The sequence below is a fragment of the Pogona vitticeps genome, chromosome 6 (assembly GCF_051106095.1).
Source record: "Pogona vitticeps strain Pit_001003342236 chromosome 6, PviZW2.1, whole genome shotgun sequence".
NCBI lineage: Eukaryota > Metazoa > Chordata > Lepidosauria > Squamata > Agamidae > Pogona > Pogona vitticeps.
Window position 1 is genome coordinate 92,164,380 of NC_135788.1, and position 24,408 is coordinate 92,188,787.

The 24,408-nt window shown below is 44.0% G+C and overlaps 1 protein-coding gene across 6 annotated transcripts in view; it reads left to right on the forward strand.

The window, feature by feature from the left end:
- RARA (retinoic acid receptor alpha) overlaps window positions 1-24,408 on the forward strand; it is a 204,393-nt gene that overhangs the window by 176,393 nt on the left and 3,592 nt on the right. For all 6 annotated transcript variants that reach the window (XM_073004245.2, XM_020805865.3, XM_020805866.3 and 3 more), the window contains 5 exons: window positions 10,963-11,111; window positions 14,990-15,131; window positions 18,855-19,015; window positions 22,067-22,243; window positions 22,460-22,664. In XM_073004245.2, the coding sequence (XP_072860346.1) occupies window positions 10,963-11,111; window positions 14,990-15,131; window positions 18,855-19,015; window positions 22,067-22,243; window positions 22,460-22,664 (834 nt within the window). The remainder of the gene's footprint in view (window positions 1-10,962; window positions 11,112-14,989; window positions 15,132-18,854; window positions 19,016-22,066; window positions 22,244-22,459; window positions 22,665-24,408) is intronic.

The following is a 24,408-nucleotide window of genomic DNA, read 5'->3' on the forward strand; positions in this document are numbered from 1 at the left end:
TAAATAAATACACCAGGCTTTGATGCCATATACTACAGCCTCCATGCATGGAAGAATTCCCTCCAGGTACACAAGAGTCCTGTTTTTCTCTCCTTGATGTGTGCTCATGGACTTACCAAATCAGCATACCTGGGAATGGAAGACTTGTATGTGTGCTTCCAGACAGTGCTTGCTTCCAAGGCGTAACACTTGGAATCTTTACTTTATTTAGCTCCCAGAACTCCTGTGCCACCATGGCTGGTGGTGTAACACTTCTGAGTTTTGACAAAGTCCATCTGTGTTTTGTGAGTGAAGGAGGAAAACTGCTATCTGGGCCCTCCAGATCTCTGTCCAGGTACAGGTGCTGCACGTACGTTGGATTCCAAGGCTAGTATTGTTTCAGGGGGGATTCTTTTCAATATATTAAAAATCCATCATAATCCCTCTCTTGTACAAGATGTGAAAGCAAAATGCAACGTTTTGCACAAATCTTTCTTGTGTGAGTGGGTTTTCTTGATGTCCTTCTGCCTGGATTTGCATTTATGTGCATGTGTACATGGTGGAGTAGATCACAATGCATCTGTTATGTTCTGCTGGGCTACAAAAACTTGTGTGTATCTGGTTCCAGTATTGTGTATGGAGAGGATGGATGGGACTAAGCAGCCCCTGCGTTATTGAGCATTTCTAGCTGTGGGAGATAATAGACCCAACTTGAATCCTCCCTCCTGCACTCCCCTTGACTCCTCCAGTGTGACCCTCTCCAGCTTGTCCATTGTCGAGTGCACCCTGGCCTTTGCTGGCCCCACAATGGCTTCCTTTGTGCAGTTTGCAGCCTGCCTCTTTTGTCAAGTGCTCTTTTTAATGCCTCCCTTCCCTTCCTCCTGGCCCCCAGGCAGCTTCTCACTGATTACCTCCACCTTCCTTCTTGCGCAGCGAAGACCTGGCAGCTTTGCAAGTGGTGACTCCATCAGAACAAATCACACACACACACACACACACACACCATACTTGCAGCATGTTGTTTATGCATGAGATGTGGTTGGGAAAATATTTATTTCCCTTTTTCTCGTAGAAACTGGGAGGTCATCCAAAGGAATTGTTTGGTGTTATGATCAGGGACTGCTAAAAGAAAGTCCAATGCATAATTAACCGAGATCATTCATTGTTACAAGAAGACGATGTGATGGTTGGAGTCCTGATTCTATTCTTCTTGTATGGTCTCCATGCTGTTCTGGTTTCTCCTTCTATATGTTCTCTGTTTAGCAAGGCCTTACCCTTGCTTCTGTTCAGGGTAGATATGGAAGAAGCTGTTTCAGTTAAGGGGACTTTTTAGCTAATGCTTTGTTTCTGGAAAGGCCCGAAGGCAGCAAGTACAAATCCTAGAACAGGTTGGGGAATGTGTGGCTCTGCTATATGTTGTTGCACTGCAACATCCACCTGCCCTAATCTCTGTAGCCAGTTTGAGGAATGCTGTCACTTGCAGTCCAACAGTATCCAGATTTTATCCACCCAACATCTGGAAGATGTTGCTTCTACTTCACGTTTCAGTGTCCCCCTGCCTCATTCACTGAATGTTTTGGAGCATCCAGATGTTGTCATGTTTTATAGGCCACTCTTTCACATTTCCCCCACTTGGTTCTTCTGTGTCTTGCTACAGAAAAAAAAATCTGTAGAGGAGGGGTAGAATGGAGTAGCTGTACCCTATTTTGGTAATGCTAGGAGCCATCTGTGTGGACTCATCACCCCCAGATGTTGTCCCATGTGAATTTTGATGTAGCAGAGATACTCAGAACTGCAACTGTATTTCCCTGCTGGATGGAAAACAGATCTCATAGACCTCCCATTCTCCAGAGTATTTTCATTCCTTTTTTCTCCTTTTCTTCCTTTGTTATCAAGGACATTTTCTTCAACACAACTTACTGGCCTTTGTGATTCTTTGCCTCAGTCCTATCCGTGTAGTAAGCCTGATTTGCTATAGTACGGAGGGCACACATATGTTTTAACAGTAGTACTGGGGTACCTTTAGCTTGCAAGACCTCAGCAGGGCTATTAATGATAGGACGTTTTGGAAATCATTAATTCATAGGTTGATCATAGGTCAGAAGCAACTTTGGTGACACATGACAAAAGGAGCCCCAGCATAAGGGTATATATTGAAATGTTTTCCAGACTGTGTTTCTAGAAAGATGTCACGGGAGGTGTAGGCTGTGTTACATTTACTGGGCTCTTCTGTTTTGGAAAAAAAAAATGTCTGGAAAGAATTTGTTTAATTCTAAATATATGAGATCAGTAATTAAAGAACGGTATTTTCTTCATGCCAAGAGGTCTTCTTTTTCATTCATCTCTGTTGAGCTCTAGATTCAAGATGAGCAATATCGGCGAGAAGAATTATTCTGCTATTCCCAGTGCGCTGTGCGTGTGCATGTGTTGGCAACACTTTCCTTTTGTCCGTTTGGGTGGGGCGGGGGGAGGACGATGGTGAAAACTTTCCTTGGAAGCCTTCCCTCCTCCCCTTCTAAATTCTGCTGGTTAAGGGAGAGGTTAGCGTGAGGGAGGGAACAATGTCTCCCTTTCCTTCCCAGTCTTTAGACAGAGAGTCCAGAAACACTGACCTCCCCCCTGCCTCGCCCCCACCTGCAATTTCCATGGAAGAATACAACCTCTGTTTGCTGCCTTTGGGTGGGAGGTGGGCACTCTGGGCTTTGGCCCAGGGAGGGCATGTCGGAGAGTCGGAGTGCAGTTAATTTGCGCCTCTGTGGGCATAATTGGGCGACCCGACAGCCGTCCTGTTGGCAAGGGGAACAGTCGTTCGTTGTTCTAGCTACTGGCTTTCCTTTTTGTCTTTGCCCCAGGCGGCGGCGGGGGTGCTGGGAACAATCCATTGTGAACTGTAAACTCCCTGTTCTGATGCCTAGGCTGGCTCGTAAGGTGCTGGGGTGGCTTTTTCTTTTAAGACAACTGTGCCCCATTTCTTACAAACAAGGTCCCAGAAGTTTGGTTGCCACACAGTCTGCAACTGAAGGGGTGAAAGATCTTTTAGTGATGTTTCTGCAGAATACCGAAAGGCATCACCACTTTATAGCAGGTGATGGCGTCTTTTGGTAGACACAGGTCTGCATAGACAGAGAAGCCACTCGATATTCCACAGGGAACTGTGGGGTTTAAGACTGTCCAGTAATCCAAAAAGAAGAGCTTGGGAAAGATAGATTTTCAGGCTACAGCTCCCAAAATCCTAATGAATACGTTGGTGGATTCTGGGAAATGTAGGCTAAAAAAAAGTCACTTTTCAGAGCACTATTCAGAAGTGTGCTGACATTAAACATATTTTTACACACAGAGACACATGCACACCTAAAATCATGTATTCCACAGCAGAAGAGTGTGATATCTTGTAGGATCTTCAATTTTATTTTAAAATAATAAAACATACATGGTGAAAACAAAGCCCTCTAGAAACAAGCTGACCAATGTCTAAAGGCTTTTCCATGATCACATGACGATCCCAGAGGTATAGACCACATGAGAAAATGGCAGACATAAACAAAACGCAGGACAGCTTAAATTTATATTGTGTTCAACTTCCAGAACCCCTGGCTAGCACAGCTGGCTTCTGGGAATTACAGTCCCAAGAACACCTGGATTACCCAAGTTTGGGAACTACTTTCCTAGGCAATTTAGAGGGTATGTGAGAGAGAAGTCTCCGGGCAGTCCAGAGTGCTGGAAGGTATGAAATCACCACACCTATTTTAATGAAAAAGCACAGAATGCTGGGAGACAAGAACTTGCACATGGTATTTTCGTGACAGCTTCCAGAATTGCTGAGCTACTGTGGTCAATGGCTATGCTGGCTCAAGAGTTTCTGAAGGCTGTAGTCCAAAAATCTATATATTAATGTTTCCAAACTCCTTTTTGGAGGCACATGGAACATTTGAAGGTGTGATGAGCAGGCATCTGGTGTCTTGACAATAAATGTCTCAGAAGGCAATGAATGTGTTTTCAGATTGCTTCTGTCCCATTTTAGAATGGGGATGGGGGGGGGGAGCCTGCTGCCCTGTTGCTGATTTATTTCATGCAGGTGGCAAGGTTTTTTTAAAAAAAAAAATGGAGGGGAGAAACAGAGAAAGAAGGAATTTCTCTCTTTTGGCTTTTTGCCCCATCATCAGTTCCCCATTGGCATGCAGCCCAAGAAAAAACTACCATCACCACCCCAGGGAAAAGTGGCCCTTGTCGTAAAAAGCTCTTTGTTTCTTCTTTAGAATGTTCCACGTATGTTCACTTTGAATAAAATCCTGTTAGGGGACACAGAATGTAGGCGCTGCGTGATCTCTAGTTGGCAGTTGCAATGCACTGGAGATTGCATTGTTGAAAGCCACTGGGCTTCCACATCCACAAGGGGACAGTGAATACCCTTGTGCAAGAGTCAGAGAAAGCGAGTCTATGTATTTACTAATATTCAGGGGTAAATATTTTCCTGGACTGCACCACTGCAGGCTGAGGAAAAGGAGATAAAATGTTTGAATGCATTCCTCCCTGAGCAAAAGCAAATGAAAAAGCTTGCTCAGACGAGCAAGTATGCTTTTGGCTTGTCCTATTCCCTGATCTGCTACTTTTCTGTGAGCAAGGAAGGAGCATTCTAATATGCAGCACATGCACGGTGCATGTGAACTCCCACAGTCCAGGAGGAGGAGGAAAGCCACCTTTTTTATTCTGCTAAAGGCACAACGTGTGCCCTCTTTCTCCCCGCCCTTAGTTTCTATATGGGATTCTAGCCTCGCTTTTTTGTTTTGCTCACTGCTGTGACCTAAAAGACTCTTCCCAAATTTGGAAAACAGCCCAGAGCCCAGATTGCATACACTGCTGTAATCGTGGCTCTCCATGTGCAAAGACTTGAGTCCCAAGACCTATTTTCAGTTCCACAGCTTACCGACAGAACATCTCAAATAACAAGCGAGAGTGCATTGGAGTATCTGCAGAGTACCTTGCCTCCTTTGTGGTTTAACCACACGGAGTTCTTAGTGCCTATTTGGATTTTGAGCAAGGTGCTTCCCAATTAGCCTCCAGAATCCTTTCTTCCTTTGATAATTAAGTACTGGCTTAAGTCCGGGCCAGGCCTCTCTGCCCTTCACACCCCTAGGAATGGAATCCCAGACTCCATTTGCTGGGCTGTCTGCTTTTCTACTCCGTCGCTGTGTACGCCTTTTTTTGTCTCTCCTATGGTTGGCTTTGGGCCACGCCAGTGTGCGTAAGTGTGTATAGCTTGGGGGGGGGGGAAGGGAAGCGAGCCTAGGGATTGCCTTGTGTTTTCTGCTGTCAGGGTGGGGACATTGTGAGCCTTGAGTTGGTGCAAAGTCCTCAGGGTGCATTCCCCAGCTGCGAGGAGCCTCTTCCTGGAGCGGAGGCCCCGCTCAACGAAACCCCTTTCATGTCTAATCTCCTGGCATGCACCAGTCCTTTTGTTTGCCGGGACACATCCTGGCTCTTTTCCCTGCAACTTGTGTGTGTGTGTGTGCGTGTGTGTGTGTGTGTGTGTGTGTTTCATTTCTGGAGGAGGGACTGCTAATCAAACCCATCCTTGGGGGACTGGCCTGGAGGTCTTTCCCATCTGAAGGCCTTGCTCACCCTGTGTGGAGCCAGGCCTTTTAATATCCTGTCTAACTGGTTTACTCCGGACTGAGGCTTGAAGAAAAACATCGGCAGACATCCTACAGGAAAGGGGCCGTGGGTGTGCAGCCAAGCGCCTTAACCTTTTCGTGCCTGGGGGAGCGGAAAACGCATCAGACATGTACGCAGACTGTGAAATGTTGTTGCCTGTGCTCTGCATGCAAGTCTAAGCAAGTCTACAAATACAGTACACCCATCGCAATTTATTGTTCTTGATTTTTTTAGAAAAATATGCAAGGCGATAGAATCCTTTTGAAAACAGTTGTGTGAAACCCCAAACCTCGGGCTCACAGCTTTCTCTGCTCAAACGCTTGCCTCGCCCCACTTTCCGAAGCTAGTAAAACTGACTCCTTACACCGGCTTGTGTATGTCACCAAAGCTGAGTCTGAATCCAGAAGTCATGGGAACCAAAACTTTTGACTCAGTCATCTCAATAAACGAATGGGGATGGGGAGGTAGGATTTTGTGGGGCCTGGAATGGCAATTTAGTTTGAAGTGGTCTTTTCCTCTGAACTCCACCTCTGTCCTTAAAAGATCCCACGTGACACACTCTCTGGTAGAAGAGTAGGAAGTGGGATATTTAGGTGCATGCAGTTGGCTTTGGTTGATGTTTCTCATTACGCTTTTTTCAGCCCCCAAACTCCCCTTCTGGGCAGCACACACAAGTTAAAATGCAAAAAACAACAAGAAGTCAACTACAGAATAGAACAGTAAAATTCCAATTATGAAATAAAAGAATAAAATATTAAACAAAACGTGAGCACACTGTTCTGTTGGTATCCTTTAAACAAGACCAGAAGTACAATAATGAGCAATAAATTCAGCTGGCACAACAATCCAGACAGGAAAGAGATTGCTATCCTTTGGAAGAGGTGAAGAGGTGCTCAGAACATCTTCTAAGCCTTAGAATCTAAGGGAAGGAGTTCCCTTAGGAGAAAGCTTCCTTTCTTTGTACCAATCACCCTGGCCTTACAACTGGCCTTACAAGTGGCAGGATAGGAAACTCTGACATCCCCTATAGATCTTAAAGGATGGTAGTGTTATATGGAAGCCAGTCATCCTTTAGGTGCTTCAGACCCAAGCCACTTACAGCTATGGAGGTCAAAATTACGGCTTTGCACTGGGCTTGGGAACTGAGAGAGATTCAACGCCATACCAAGCATATGCATGTAATATGTAACATGTAATGGCTACCCCCCCAGTACTTCCTGAACAGCAGAATTTGGCATTAGTTGGTATAGTAGTTGACAAACATAGTTTAGAGGCAGCCCCATATTGAGTTTGTTGCAGTTGCCTAACCTGGATGTGCCACAATATATGGATTAGACATGGGCTATTCATATTCAGATCCCTAGGGATACAAATACTGTACAAATTGCTGCACCACAGTTGCCACAGAGGCCCATTCCCTCCACCCAGAACCAGCTGGTCCACTCACTATTTGCTACGTGGCACTTGTCTCCCTCATCATAATCGCACCAATCATGGAAGGAGACTGCTTGCCTCTTTCCCACCTCCCCGTGCATCAGACCCCTCATCGGTTGAGTGGGGAAACTCCCCATCCCACCTTCACACCAAAGTGGCCAGCTGCATGGGGAGAAAGAGAAGAGCCAGCCAGGCTCCTTCTGTGATTGGTGCTCTTATGACAATGGGACTGAGTGCAACGCAACAAACAGTGAGTGGACATCCAGTTCTCAGGGGAGGGAATAGGCCTCCATGGCACCTTTGTTGCCACGATTTGTATTCATATCCCCGTGGATATGAATCCGAATAGCCCATGTCTAGTAGGATGTTAGAATCAGTGTAGTATAAGGAATGGAATGTCAGACTAGAAGATCCAGGTTCAAGGCTACACTCAGCCATAAACCTCACTGGATGACCTTGGGCCGTCATACAATGGATCTACAAGTTCTTCCTCTACACGTGAGCATTCTTGCTATTTCACATGATGTAATTCCCCCATCATTGATTACAATGTGCACTGTTTTGCTATTTGCTTCCATTGCATATTGCTTGTTTTTTCTCAGTTCCCCAAATTTTTTTGTTTTTGTTTTTGAGAGGGGGTTTGGTGTGCATTTGCACATCTTTCCAGGGCCACAAGGATTGGAGAAATAGTGAGGGGTAGAAGTGTGTAGATATGTATTTTTGAACTACAGTACCTGGATCCCTCAGCACAGCTGCCTGTAAAAATTCTGGGAGTTGTAGTCCAAGAACACACATCTACACACCTCTATGGAAAGGCATATTGAAAAGGAACTTGTTCATCTCCATCTCTCTTGATGCACAACAAATGGAAGAACAAATATGCACACTAAGCCCCTCAAAAACAACAAAGCAAGAAAAGTGGTTGTGATATGGTGGCCCTTCGACCAAAGGCAAGTGGCCAGATAATAATTTGGAGATGCACATACACACGTTCTCATAGTGCCAAATTGGGGGACGACTCCTCCCCAGTTGATTTAATGTCTCAGTGTTAAACAGTAATGCATGATAAGCAATGACGTCAATGTCACCGGCACAATGCACATTCCCTAGCACAACTGCAGATGGTGCATTTTTGCTTATGTGCATTAAATATACAGAAACTGCATGGCTTCCATCTTCTTTCATTTTTTTATACAAACCTGCTAAAGTATTCTTGCCCACAGTTGCCCCCTGAATGTCTGGAAGAACCCCAAACTCTGTAACAGATCCATCTAGAACATGACAAATAAAGAGCTGTAGTCCAGCTGGAACAGCACCTCTGTTTAGAAGGGTTGTCTTCCCTGCAACCAAGCTTTCTTTCAGTGTTTCTTTAGTTTACCTGACAAAGAACTCTGCATAGCTTAGATGCTTGTGTTCTTTTATACCACACATTTGGGGCAAGCACAGATTTCAGTGGATTTAATCTCATCAGGCAGTCTTGTTTCACTGGGATGGAACACACTCTGCATCTGACATGGCAAACTGTTCCTTCAGAATTTTGCATCTCTATCCCATTTGCTCTGTTTCTTAAAGATCTTGCTTGATTCTTTGACAGGGTAGAGAAGAATAGTGCTCAGCATTCTGGACTCTTATCCAAATCCTGTTTTAGCCAACCTCATCCAGATTTTTCCCCCAGTATAAATCATCTATGGAAAATGTCATATTTGAATGCCTTTTGGGCTGGCTGAATAGCTCAATAGTTTAGGTATCTGTTTGTGGAACCAGAGGTTGGGAATTTGATTCCCCAGTCCACATCCTAAAGAGCCAGCCTGTGTGAGCTTGGGCAAGCTGCAAACAGCCCAGAAGAAAGGAATAGTAGGAAACCACTTCTGAATACTCTCTACCGAGAAAACCCTTAAAAGGCTTTCCAAAAGTCAGAATTGACTTGACGGCACATTGTTATTTAACCCTATCATACTTCTATCCCGTTTCCAGCTAGTATTAAACATTTGTCACAGTTTTACTGTCTTCCAGTTCTCTCCCTCTGAGTACATGACATACTTTATGAATTGGATTTCAAAGAAGTAGCCATGTTCCCAGGTAGCCGGCTCAAGGTTGACTCAGCCTTCCATCCTTCCGAGGTCGGTAAAATGAGTACCCAGCTTGCTGGGGGGGGGCAATGTGTAGCCTGTATAATTAAAATTGTAAACCGCCCGGAGAGTGCTTGTAGCACTATGGGGCGGTATATAAGTCCCCCCCCCAAAAGTTAGTCTATTACATAGAGTATGTATGTGCTATAAATACTTGATGGTTGATCCTCTGATTGTATTAGATCATACATGAAAGAGTGCACCTGAGTACTTGGTGATAATTAACCTGGAGTAACCACAGAGTAAGTGTGGTGTAGGAATCAAGCTCAGAGCCACTTCTCCATGGTGATGATGGAGGTGGTGATGCTGTGTGTGTGTGTGTGTGTGTGTGTGTGTGTGTGTGTGTGTGTGCGTGTGTTTCTGCCATTTGAAAGTATAATTTGTCTTCCACCCCTCGTGGTTTATCATCTGCCATTCAGAAGTAACCCTTTCCCCCCCACAGAACCAAGAATCTAGTAGTGTCAGCTGCCGCTGCGCTGCGTTTTCCTCTTCCTTGCTTTCCCCTCCACTTCAGTTTTGCTGCAGCGCCAGCATGTAACGCTCTTGGGATTGGTCGTGTCTGGCTCAATCCCACATTTTATTTCTCTGGCCTGAAAATGTCAAATCGCATCTCGCAGCAGTGCCATCCCACCCTTGCGGAGAGCTTGCTGGAGGCGGCTTCCAAAGCTTTCAGGCCTTTAGGATCATAGATTTAGGTTTATTTACATCACTGCTACTGTAACCCCCTTTTTTAAAAAAACATTTCCCATTGAACCCCCCCTTCTCTCCCCCTACCCAGGTTCTCTGACTTACGTAAAGGCACTCTGCTTGCAAAAATCTGCCTGGCCAAATCTAAGTTTCTGAAAAGCACCCCTCTAGGACAGAGTGCTCTGTGTGTGTGTCTGTGTGTCTGTGTCTGTGTCTGTGTGCGTGCATGCGTGCATGCATGTAGGTGGCTTGCTTTCAAATAATGCCATTAAAACCACAGAGTGGTAGTACTCCCAAGAGGCAAATCTGGCATTTCCTTTGGGATTTGCCTTTGATCAGCAGCCTTTCCAAGCTCTGCAGGAAACTCTCCTGCCCCTCCCCTTTCCCCCCATTTCCAAGTTCAGCCGGAAGCCTCAGATTCAGTGCATAAAATAGCCTTGAATTATAGACTACAAATGTTGTGTGATTTTTAACATTGTCGTGTCATGCTTTTTGAGGATCTGGAGGGTTGTGTTCTTTTTTGTATTAACCTGTGGTGAGAGAGAGGTAAGATAGGAGTTTGTGATTTTGGGATATAAATGAATCAGAAGTGTATATATTGGCCTCCCGCCCACCCACCCACCCCCATATGTTCACTTTACAACAACAAAATAAAAGAAAAATCCCAATAGGAATCAATAAAGTTTGTTATCAAGGACATATAAGCAAATAAAAATGTATGCGAAACGGCCACCTCAAGTCTTAAGCTCATGGAGAAAGCATTCATCTCCTTCATCTAATTTTTCACATGGTCTCAAATACATGCAGTTTTTGACTCCATTCCCATGTGCCATTGCCCGGGATATGTATAGTAATTCAGCACTGTTCACTCGAAGCAGGTGATGTATGTCCTGTTAAGCAATAAACACGCAGGTTTATGCCAAGGGCAGAAGTAGCATTATTAAAATGACTCAGTTGAGTAACATCTTTGCACCGGTTCCAGGCAGATTTAAAGCCTTGTCTATCCCTTCCATGTACATTTTTGGCCCTGAGATATCACCTGTGACTTACTGTCTTTCTTTCTCTCTGTTTTTTTCTGCAGCCATTGAAACACAGAGTACCAGCTCAGAAGAGATTGTGCCGAGCCCTCCTTCACCACCCCCACTTCCGAGAATCTACAAACCCTGCTTTGTGTGTCAGGATAAGTCGTCTGGCTACCACTATGGTGTCAGCGCCTGTGAAGGATGCAAAGTGAGAATGGAAAATGGGGCCAAGGGTTGAGGGAGACCCGTAATGTAAGGAAGATGACGGGAAGCAAATGGACTTGTTGAATGCGCAGGGTGTCTCACTTGCAGGACCAGCCTTGGTTAGTCAGAGCTTTTCCAGCCCAGGCAAAGCAGATGGTGGATTCTGCACTGTTGGTTTCCCTCCATTCATATGATGCAAGTCTTCGTCCAGTGGCAGAAACTCTGTTGCTTAGCCTAGCAAGTTGCAAGTAGAATATTCCTATGAAATCAGTGGGGATTTGGTGATTTCCATTGATTTAATGGGCCTTTTCTACTAGCAACTTAAGCTACAGCATTTCAGCCGATATGTTCAATACTTTTTCCTGGTGAATCAGTCAGTCATTTATTGTCTATGGCAGAAACATGATTCTGGGATTTGTTCCAGGGCATGAAGTTTGATGCATGGCTCTTTCAATGGGAAGTTTATTTCCACATCACAGGATACCAATCAGAAGACTTTCGTTCGCAAATACTTTTTAAAATGGGGGAAAAGATCTGCTCTAGAAGCAAAGCTTCAGCAAGGAATGGTTTCCAAATATTTTCTCTGAGGATTTCAGGAGGAGAAACAGTTTTACTTTTTACAGTACAGTTTGGCTTCAGATCCTAGTCAGCTCTGCTCTCCTTCATAATGAGCTGTGACCAGGGATGTCAGAACCTTTTGTTCCATCTGGATAAGACCTTAGAGAGATCCATGGCAGTTAGACTGACACTGATACAATTAACAGTAATCATCCGGGGTGGGGTGAGGGTTGGACTTGCCTTAGGTTTTGTCCATTTCCCATTGGCATAAAGGTGTGGAAAGAGAAGCCACTGTTCACATGAGAGCAATGCATTTGGGAGAAAGGCCAAGCATTTTCTTGTTCCGCTCCACCAAGAGGCCATGTATTGCTTTTCCCTGCTTTGCACATACCTGGTTCTTGTTGTGCTTTCAAGATGTGGACAACTAGTCAGGACACAGGAACATGTGTTAGCATCAGAGCAGTAATGGCCTCTCTGGCTGGGGTGTGTGTGTGTGTGTGTGAGTGGGATTCTGGGAGCTATAGTCCCCAAACACCCAAATGTTAGCTAGTATATATAAGAGGAGCATGTTCTCTTGGCATGCATATTTTGGTTACATATTTCCTCTCCTGTGATTATATGCCCTTCTTTCTTGCTGTCTCTCAATCCAGTTATTCCTCTCTCTTGCATCTAAGCAGGATGAGCTCCTTTTGCTCTGTCGGTTCCTGCACATGCCCCACTTGCACCAAGCTGGCAGCATGACCTTGTGGGTCGGATTGGCAGAGATCAGCTTGGGCAAAGCAGGCTTGGTCCCCATCAGCAAATCCCTTCTCTCTGGCTCATTAACACGAAGCTCTTTGTGCCTCTGGTTGCCTAGAAAAAAGGTCTTTCTCCATCGCCGCCAGGAGTCCCTTAATCTCATTAGCGGGGACATGGTGGTGTTGTCCTCATTACCCTATGCTGAGCAGCCTGGCCTGTTCTGTGGCTCTCCTGAACTAATGATCAGTCAACGCTGTTACCTCTACCTGGCAAAAATACCTCTTGGTACGACGGCGCCTAAAATCCTACAGCTGGCACCAGACAGCAGCCATACTGTTTGGGATGCTGAAAGTTGTAGTCTAAAAAAAGTTACTTTTCCATGTTGTCGTTCTTAAACAGGAAAAGGTAACTCTGAGCAGCAGCTCTGTATGTATTGTGCATATCTTTTGAGTGTGCTTCAGGTGGAATGCAGCAGTCTAGGAATCTGACCTTTACTACTTTTTATAGAAAGGTTTCTGGGCATCATTTATTGAATAAGAAAAGCTTGCTTTTCTTTTGATTTCTTCTCTCATTCCATTTCCTGGCTGCAAGTCTTAATTTCTTTGAAAATTATTGACTCGGTGCAGTAAGAAGTGTATTTCTTCATTACATTTTACTCAGATTACAATTATATGGAGACCTATAATTCTGACCAAAGAGATACAGTACCTGAAAAGGTGTCCTGGTTTTCTTTGAGAGTGGTGAAGGAATACGAGTCATTCTGCTTTCTGAGATTCATCTTTGTGAGTGTAGCTGCGTATCAACATCTGAGTTCCACATAAAATGTTGGTGGATAGGTCTTAGTTAATTCTACCCATCAGAAACAAAGAGACCATAGACAGGAATCTCTACATCATCTCCACATGCCCACGCTTCAGTTGATATTCTTCCAGTAGTTCCAATTCTGCGTAGATCTGTAATGATCCAGAACTTGAACTGCCATTGCTGCTATTCAAAGAATTCTGGGAAATGATAGTTCTGGGATATACAAATAGGAAGACCAGGCATCCTTACGAATTTATTCTTGATGATTGTTAATGTCACTTGAAATATGAAGGTAACAAAAGTGACCTATCTTGTTACGAGGGCTTACTGAGAAAATGCATACATACAGCTTTGGTCTGTGTGCCCTGAAAAAACTGTGGGCTAAGAGTCATGGTCTGAAAGGTGCGCAATAGAGCCCTCTTGCTGAAGCTAAGCAGGTCTCGGTATGCTCGGTGTCTAGATAGGAAATGTCCTGGACAGCCTCACGCCGTCGTTTTGAGTTCCATGATAGAAGAAAGTCAGGACAGAAATAAATAAATGCATATAAATATTTAATAAACTTCATATCAATGATATCCTTAATTCTCACAGAGTTATTGTACTTTACCAAATTAAAAAAAAACTGGTTGAACTTTGATATTTGAGTGGAGTGTTAGGCAAATCTAAGCAAAAATCCTGGAAGCCAGGGATATAACTATAGTGGGGGAAGCTGAGCTTCCTACAGGCTTGAAATGGAAAAAGCCAAACTAACCTTTGCCCAGCAACCAAAAAAAAAAAAAAAAATGCCCAAAGCAGCTCATACTACAGTGGTGCCTCACATAATGAGCGCACCGTTTAACGACGAATCCGCATAGCGATGCGGATTTTGCGATCGCAAAAGCGTTTTCGCGCCCTGCCCTCGCTTACTGAGGCGGCGAAAATGGCGGCCGGATGGGGAATCTTCGCTTACCGGTGAGTTTTTCCCCCCATAAACCGAGTTTAATGCGTTCCTATGGGGTTTTCTGCCCCATATAGTGATGTTTCCGGAACGGATCATCGTCGCTATGCGGGGCACCACTGTATTTTTATACTGTATAGGCAAATCCAAAGAGTGGCTCTTAAGTTGTTATTGGACTGCAAAACCTATCAGTCCAAATCAGCATAACTGTTCAGGAGGGAAGGTGAGAGTTGCCCATCTCCAACCTCTGAGGGGCCGCAGACTCTTGCCTAGAGCTGTGTGCAGGTTTCAGTCTGATTTCCTAATGCACACAGTGTAATTTCAGAAACTCTCTGACAGTCATTAGTTCAGGTCTCTTCAGCAACTCCCTGCATATAGAGGAAGATGTGGTGGATTGGGGAACGGGGAGAGGATTTGTTTCTAGCCTTGCCCATCACTGGTCCACAACCTCCAACCACTTATACCCAAGAGAAGCATGGCCCTTGATACTGAATGGTTACCTACTTAATTTGCATAGTGTCTTTGCACATACTAACATACTTCTTGTACATGATCTTGATAATCCTTACAAAACCTAATGAGATATGCCTGCATTACTATCCCTATACAGTATATTACTGAGAAAGCAGTACTACCAGACACTGAGTTGATAGCTGAAGCAAAAGCTGAACAGAAAAGCTCATACTTTTTGCCACCACACAGAATATTTGATCTCAGAGAGCCAGTGCCCTGCCCCTGTTCCAGTTGGATGTGAGGAAGTAAACCAACTCACGTGTTGCTGTGAAAGAGAGGGGAAAAAAGAGGTTGTTTTGCTCATGCCCCTTTTTCTTCTGTTTACCTTTCAGGGTTTTTTCCGCCGCAGCATCCAGAAGAACATGGTATACACCTGCCACCGTGACAAGAACTGCATCATCAACAAGGTCACACGAAACCGGTGTCAATACTGCCGCCTGCAGAAGTGCTTTGAAGTGGGCATGTCCAAGGAATGTGAGTAAAGGGCAAGGAGGAAAAGAAGGATGGGGACGGAATGTTTCTTGTTGTCACCGTCCTTTTGCAGTAGAAAAATCTTGAGTTTCAGCCCGTATTCAAAACTCAGAAGTTTAATTTAGTGACTTTCTGATATGTTGCTTAGAGCATCCATTAGTTCCAGCCATCACTACATGATTGGAACTGGACTACAGTAGGTTAGTGTGATGTGATCTGGTCCTCTCTGTGTGATCTGCGCCTCTCTGTCGTATCATTATTATTATTATTATTATTTATTTTATTTATATCCCGCCTATCTAGTCAATAGACCACTCTAGGCGGCTCACAACAGGGGTACAACAATAACTAAAAATGAATTTACAAAGAAGAAAACTTTCAACCATGAAATTATAAACTAAGAAAAAGAAAAAAGGAAAATCAGGATTAGCTAAGGGGGGGTGGGGGGGAAGGCCTGCCGAAACATCATTGTCTTTAATTGCTTTTTAAAAATACCCAGCGAGGGGGCCGCGCGAATGTCCGGGGGAAGGTTGTTCCAGAGGCGAGGAGCCACCGCCGAGAAGGCCCGATTTCTTGTCTTCTCCTTCCGGGCCTCCCTCGGCGTTAGGCTCCTCAACCTCACCTCCTGGCTCGCGCGAGTGACACGGGTAGAACTTGGTGGTAGAAGGCGTTCCGCCAAATGTGGTGGGCATTTGTTTTTCTACCAGCGCCCAAATATATTCTGTGCTTCCACATAAATATATCCTTTCTCCTGCCCTGTACTTCCTAAGTAAAAACACCACCTCATAATAATAATAATAATAATAATAATAATAATAATAATAATAATAATAATAATAATAATAATAATAATAATAATAATAATAATAATAATAATAATAATAATAATAACTCTACAAAAAGACCAGCAAAAATGTCTGATGCTATCATTTATGTCAATATTTAGATACTTGGTTTAACAGATATTTAGAGAAGGGTTCCCCCCTCTTTTCCCCAGTTGATTAGTTGAGGGGTGTTGCTGCAGCTGGAGATGGCAACCTATTCCAAGCAGGCAAGATCCCCCCACACTACACACAAAAAATGATAATCTGCAGATTGGTACAGAGGGATTTCTCTTAGTTTTCTACCCAAATAGGTGGTTTGTGGGGTTTGCCCCTCTGCTTTGTTCTAATTTTGAGGGTGTTTCCCTGGCAACCAGTGATTGATGATGTCAGAGATAAATGACGCAGACAGGGCCCTCCTGGCGTCTGCGGTGCTTAGTTGTCATGGCTCCCGACTGTAACGGAGTGGGGGGGGAGGGATTCCCACTTTGCTATGACAACTCCAAGGGTTAGATTAATAATCCCTTGGGGTGAGGAAGCAGCAGATTGATCCAGGAGAAAGGAGAGGTGGAGGTGGTTGGGGAATCATTGGTTAATCTAGGACATCTGTGATCCTGTTTGTCTTTCTTCTCCTTTCCTCCAGAGGTGTGAAGAAATGGGGTGTCCAAGGAGAGGCGGAGGCAGGATGGGGAACATCCGTAATGCTGGCCTTGTCCTGGCCTAGGGACTGCATGCAGCATTTGTGCTGAGTAGAATATAGAGCATATAGCAGGGTGTCCTCTTAAGATCAGGAGTCCAGTTCTAGAGATGTCATGAGGCGGGAAGTGAACATTGCCACCCACATATAAACAACCTGGAGATGATTCTCACTGTATCGAGGTGCAGTGCTAAAGCACTTCAGAAACCAAGCTTGAGTTATTTGTTAGAAACTGGAGAATCCACGTCAAGTAACTATCCATAAACCGCCTTGGGTTATGGAGGTGGGGAGATAAGATTCAAGTGTAGGCCAAGCTCGAAGGTGGGAGGGAGATGAAGATTGAGACCCTTGTTCTTGTGCCTTTCCTTTAAGATACATTTGGACCTCCCCCGAACACACAAAACACTTTTGAATTCTTCTCTCATCCATTTCTCTTGGTGTCTTTGGCTTCTCGTTATGCCAGCTGCTTTTTCTCTCTCCCCACCCTACTTCTTCTATGCGATGATGGATGCAGTATTCCCCCCTCCCTAACTGCCTGTCTGGACTGCGCTTTATTGAATTTGCCAAGCAGACATGACTGATTTCCGAATTATCCCCCTCCCCCCCGCCCCACCTCCTCCCTCAGGCAGGGCGGTGAAATGTACCAGCCCACCATGAGTGAACAGCGCATCTGGCATTGCCACTGCCTCATGACTAGCATTTATTTGTTTATTTACTTTTAAAGGGAAGGTTATCTTAAAGAGAGTCACCCACCTCAAAGATTCCAGGAACCTTACAGTCCCAAAAGGATAACCTTCTTACTGTTTCCTCTATTTTTTTCTTCACAGCTACAACATAAACATACGTGGGCTTTGTGCTGCCTCAATAAATTCTGTATGCTGCAGCATGATGCCACAAATTCACGTGCTCATGTCTTCCTGTGATCTTACGAATGTAATTCGCCTCAGTTTTGTTGTCTCTGGGTTAATTAAGTATGTCCCAGTTAGTTAAGGGGCTATCTTGAATACTTTGGTCCCTAGAAAGTCATTCCATTTTAGTCCATAAGAGTAGCATTTCTAACAATTGCAGCAGCCCTGTTCTTTTTCTGCATCTCTTGAGATGAATAATGTAGAATAATGTTTTGCTCTTTCCTGTGCTGGTCCCAGTTGTAGATACGGAGGGTCACAAACAGGAGTGGATGAGGCCATCAAACTTCATTTCATTCATGGTCTTATTTTTTTCTTTTTGAAGTCTGTCTGTTTTGCTTTTGCAACAGAATTTGATTGCCCCCCCCCCCGGTATGAAAATTTGGAAAGACATTTGTCATGTGCCTTTTTCCAAAAATAAAAATAAAAACCAAAAACACTCCATGATATGGATTGTTAATGTTTATTCTTATACACATTTTTGAAAACGCTTTTTGTGTGTTATTTTCAACTGAATAAAGCTATTTGTTGCACACTTATTCAAGTATACACATTTGTAATGCATACATTTTCAGACATGCACAATTTTGTGTAGTGTTTGTGAACTTCATTACAAACATTGAAGGTAGACGGTGGGTCACAAGCTTTGTTCTGTTCCACCTTTTTATTTGGGAAGTGTGAATTTGATAAATTTGCACTGCGTTTGTTGTTGTTTAGTCATTAAGTTGTGTCCAACTCTTCATGACCCCAGAGCATGCCAGGCCCTCCTGTCTTGCACTGCCTCCCGGAGTTTGGTCAGATTCATGTTCGTAGCTTCGATGACACTTTCTACCATCTCGTCCGTCCCCTTCTCCTCTTGCCTTCACACTTTCCCAGCATCAGTGTAGTGTACTGCATTACCAAGGTCATAGATCAAACTCACAAAGCTTTCCCTTGGAATGGGCACTGAACAAATTTCCCACCTGGCCATCAGTACGGAGTGTTTCAAATATCTCTTTATTGTATCACCTATGCTTATTCTGTAAACTCCTTCTATATAAGGTAACTTTTCCTGTCTGTGCTAGCCCCTTTGGTTAAGCTAAAAAAGAAAAAAAAATAATGTGCTAAATATCTTACTATACAGAAATGTATGCTCAGTCACTTAGTAGTAATTATTGCCTTGTTAAATAAAGGTGAATCATGAATAATGGTAGCACTTAGAATAAGGAGCAAGGATGTGTTGGGTTCCATTTAGAGTCCTTGATTTTTCCCTACCTTCAGGAGCACCACTCACTCTGTGCCCTTTTCTTTCTCCCTCTTTCAGCTGTCCGGAATGACAGGAACAAGAAGAAGAAAGATGCTCCCAAGCAGGAGTGTTCAGAGAGCTACATCATCACACCTGAGGTGGAAGATCTCATTGAGAAAGTACGCAAGGCCCACCAGGACACCTTTCCTGCTCTCTGCCAGTTGGGCAAGTACACCACAGTGAGTAGCCGTTACATACAAGCCCTGCATCAAGTCAGATAATTGATCCAGGTAGCCCACCATAGTTGACTCTACTAGCAGCTCTTCAGGCTTTCCATCTGGATCCATTCTTGACATTACCAGGAGAACCGTTGTATTCTCTGGTGGTCTCCCATCCAAATACTAACCATGCCCAACACTGCTAAGCTTTTAAAACCAGCTGAGAATGGCTGCAGAGAGGCTGACGTATCAAAGCTGATGTGATTATCAGTGGGAGGTGTTAGTCAATCTGGCTGAAAATTGTGGTTGTGGCTATTGCTGCTCAGTGTTAACAAACACATTCTGTTATAGAAAGGAAGCCAGATTGTTCTACCTGAATAAATTGTTCTAAATTTATGATCATATTTGCTCGTTCTTGTTCAGTTTGTTTGTTCTTTTGAAACTGCCAAATTGGTTCAAGAACTTAGGATATATAATATTCAAAAAGCAAAATGCTATACAATTCCCAAGTTCACACAACACCTTATGTAATAAAAAAATAAAAAGGACCAGCTTAGTGGCCACAATAAGACACATATTGTCTGAATCGTTTTACATAAAACAATGACTTACTGTTAGACACTCAGTGGCAAATGAACATTGATGTACCAATCACATGTGTTCTAACGTATTCAGTCTTCCTTTATGATCTAATAAAATCTTAATTATCCCAGTTGCTGGGCTATCATGTAACGTTTTGGAACACTGTATTCTAATGAATTTATAATTAGTGCCTAAAATACAAATAGATAAGAACTCCTTGTATTACGAGAAACAGTAAGCGTTGCCGGATTTATTTTTTACTAAGATATCACTTTCTGTTATTTCTGTAAGTAAAATGGCACACCAAATTGCTGCACACAATATTTGTTAAGCAACAATGGCCAGTAATTTAATAAAGCTCAACAACAAATTGTGGCTAATAAACATATTGCTGTTTGCATTCTTACTCATGTGCCAGTGATAGCACTCAGTCAGGAATGTGAATGGCCACTTGTTAATTAGCAGCAACTCACTGCTGCAGATTACGGAGTAACACTTAACATTGCCATAAATCTACACATTGTGTTACATTTGGTGAACTGATGGTTTAAAAAACAAATTAGAAAATATTATGTGTGTTGCATAAAGCAGTGCTTCCCAGCCTTTTTAACCCCACGAACTGGTTGGGGAAGGCACGGCAGCCCCTACACTCATGCGCATGTGCGAAGGAGGCGCTCACTCACGCACATGCATGAAGGAGGGAGAGGGAGGGCACTCGTGCACTCATGACATGCGCAGAGGGTGGGGTGGTACTCAAGGGCACTTGTGCGCATGCACGAAGGGGTGGAGGGGCGCTCATGTGGGTGCATACACAGGCATGTGCAAAGGGGCTATGCGGGGGGATGTGGGGGGGAGGTCTGTCTCCGCGGCCTGGTCCAGCTCAGGCCACAAACAAGCACCAGACCGTGGACTGGGGGTTGGAGACCTCAGGCAAAAGGACAGCCCTGCCATTCAAGCCATTTGCCAAATACAGTACACCAATACTAATATATCAGTAATATTTGCAAAATAAAGAAAAACTATTTACTGTTAATGGTTAAAAGCTATAAAAATATAAAATCTGTAAAAATAAGAAACACTTTCAAATCAAACTCACTGCTTTAAAAACTTGTGTTTTCCTTACAAGGTCATAAATACTCAACATTTGGAAACCCATTTGAATCTGTATTCCTAAGCCACTCAGAGTGGTCGCATAGACCAGATGGGCGGGATACAAACAAACAAACAAACAAACAAACAAACAAACAAACAATAAATAAATAAATAAATAAATAAATAAATAGTTAGATGCAGAAAATAAGAAAGCCCACAGTGAGTCTCAGGAAGTGGGGGAAGCCGTAATATTCCCAAATTTACCAAATTGCAAATGGACATGACTGTAGTTACTGGCTCAATAAAAAATTGGCAGACAACATCGTTGATGAGGACCTACTGGTGACAGCAGTGTTGCTTTAACTAATAATCAGAAAGTACACTTCTGGTCAGATTACGTGGCCATCTAGGCCAGTATTGTCTCTAGCCTTCCAGGATGTCTGGAAGAAAATGTTTCCCATTACCTGGTATATAATCTTTTCAACTAGAGAAGGCAATGATTGTAATTGGAACCAATATATAAAAGAACCGTTTTAGCCCTTCCTCCTTCTGCTGCTCAGTGGGCCAGGCAGATCCATTCCATCTATTCTCACAGTTCTACCATTCACTTTCTAGCCATAAAGATAAGAAATATCAGTGTGTGTGCTTTTAGATTTTTTTTAAAAAGCAGTGTATAATGATATCCCATCTTTAACTGCAATGTCCTCATAAGACAGCTTCCAGACATTTTTGGGTAAGATCTGACTTTCTCAGGAAAAACTCCAAGTTCTGTTTTTCATCCCTGACCTACCCATTCTCTCATTACAGAAGATTTTTTTTCTGTCCTTGTTTCTATTTAATTTCTTAATGTCGTGAGTAGATAAAATTAGTTACAGAACAGGCCTACAGATAAATGACTGCAGCAACAGAGCCCGGTCATGCATTCCCAAAACACATATTCCCAAAGTGATCGGACATTGTGGCTTGGGAACAACGTCTTGAGCAAAGCTTGTTACAGATAACTTTTTTGGACTCCACCTCTCAAATTCTAGGGAATTGTTCAGCTCCAGTGTCTGTAGTGGTCAGAGACTTCTGGGAGCATTCTGAATGAAAAACAAGATTTTCCCCCAACTCAGCCTTCCAAGAATGGAAATTGTGGTGGGAGGTTCAGTTCCACTTCTTTTTATTTGCATTGTAGAAGATACAATCACCACCACCTTAGAACTGCAGAGCTGGAAGGCATCCTATGGATTATCAAATCTGGCCCCTGACAAGGTGGCACAGTTGGGAATTGAACTTCCAACCTCTGGCTTTGCAGCTGGAGACCTAAACCACTGAGCTATCCAGCATCTTCTTACCCTGATTTCCGATGCCTCTTCCCAACCTCATCCCCACCCCCCACCATGCTCCTCTCTACAGAATAACAGTTCGGATCAACGGGTCTCTCTTGACATCGACCTATGGGACAAGTTCAGTGAACTGTCCACCAAGTGTATCATCAAGACGGTTGAATTTGCCAAGCAGTTGCCAGGTTTCACTTCGCTTACAATCGCTGACCAGATCACGCTCCTCAAAGCTGCCTGCCTAGACATTTTGGTGAGTGAAGGTTCCTTCGTGCATGCAGACAATAGCCAAGTCGGGAAGTCTTTGGAACTGCAGAATTTTGGGCAGGGCAAAACATCTGGGGTTGGGCTCTCTAAGGCTCTTTGTGACCTACAGCTGCACCCCATAGTAACCCCATACCATCTAATTCATAGCAGACGTGGGTAAATATGGAAGAGATGGAGTCAAGATGCATGCTTTTTTTTCCAGATCCTGCGGATATGTACGCGCTATACTCCAGAACAGGATACTATGACTTTCTCAGATGGCCTGACACTCAACCGCACGCAGATGCACAACGCAGGCTTTGGACCTCTCACAGACCTTGTTTTTGCCTTTGCCAACCAGTTGCTGCCGCTTGAGATGGATGATGCAGAAACAGGACTTCTCAGCGCCATATGTCTCATATGTGGGGGTGAGTGCCATAAACCAGGAGAGAATCAAGTCCCAGACACAGATCCTCCATTCCCTGAGTGCAAATGCAAGTTTCTCCCATCTCAGTTTTCCAAGAAAGGAGATTGTTGTAAGAGACTGATGAATGCCCTTTTGAATCTATGTCTTAAGAAACCTCTTCTCACCTTGATTTCTGGTGTCTTCTGTTTCCATTTTCTGGGTTTGGCCATTTAATGTACACAGTCATAGCAGGGCAATGTGGAATAGCGGCTGTGCGAGTGAATGAGAGAGAGAGAGAGAGAGAGAAACTTCTGCCCTTGTCCCTCAAGGGGCTATTCATTCTCCTTGCCAGAATTTCACCTAGGTGGTCCAACATTGGTTGGCTGATTGGTGGTGGGTCTTTTCATTGTGTAGGGGTCCCCCAGAAAGAACATATATATTTGTGGAAGTGCTTCCTTAAGTAACAAGTGACACTATGAGGGCCAGTTTATATATTTTAAGACAGCCAAATGCTGGGTCAGTGAGATGTGGGGTGGTCTCTTAAATTCTCTTCCTGAGATCGCATTTCTTCCTGGGGCAGAGATGTGTATGTTTTTGTAGGGGAGCTTTTAAACATAGCGCCTGTTTCTTACCTGCAGCCTCAAGTACTCTTCACCAGGAATAGCTTTGCCACTTGAAGCTACTTAAGACTCTACTCCTGAGACTCCACTCTGCGGTCTTTGAGGCTCCCAAGGCAGAGTCTTAATCACATGCAGGGGATTGTGGTTAACTTTACCAATTGCACAGATTATACTTAAGCCATATAAAACAGCAAAATAGGGAGGAAAGTGTATTCAGGGCTTCACCACCTCTTCCCACAATGCCCCCCCTGCCCCCCCCCAAAAAACCCTTGAGACTCCACAAGGGAACCTTTTTTATTCTGGTTTCTTCGGTATACGCTGCAAATCCAAACCACTTCTTTGATTGACTCGGCTTCTCCACAGTTAATTTAATTAATATGTGCCATCAAGTCAGTTCCAATTTATGGCAACCTTCCCAGGGCTGTCTAGTTATAAAGGATGTAGATGTGGTTTGCCAGTCCCTCTTTCTGGTAACAGAGCATCTTGGCCAAGGTGGCACATGTGGCAGCCGCACACCCTGTAACCCCATCAGCCCCACTTGTTCTGGATGATCTCAGTTGGCTCATCTCCCCAGAGGTTACAGCACCTGGACCCTGGCTTCACGGGGGCTCCCACTCACTGAGCTACTTTCTCTCTCTCTCTCTCTCAACTTGAGTCATCTACCTTTCTGGAGCATGATGAGGCATGAGTGTGTGAGATTCCTGTGCCCTTTAGCCATGGTTTCCCAGAGGGCTTGAAGGCGAGAGAAGACGGCACCCTAAACATTTAAGGCAGAATGTGAAGAGGTATCTCTTGAGCTGATACCAGATACTACCCACATCGCTTTAAGGCCGGGATGGGGAACCTGTGGGCTACATTCAGCACCAACCAACCAATCCTTTCTCCCACAAATCATTCCACTGAGGTTTATTGGTGAGCCCAGAAGACTGCTGTAGATCAAGCATAGTATATTTGTTTTAAAGAGATTTTTGTAATTTGCCCACAAATTTTGGCAGTGGCGGAGGATCCATGGAGGAAGTGTGCCCCCTTCCAGATCAGCTGAAATCACCCACACTGCTTTTTAAGCTTTTTTTGCAGCTAGTCATATAAGCTAGAAACAGCTGTTCTTGTCTGTGCATTAGAACCTCAGTTCTGGTGTGCAGAGGA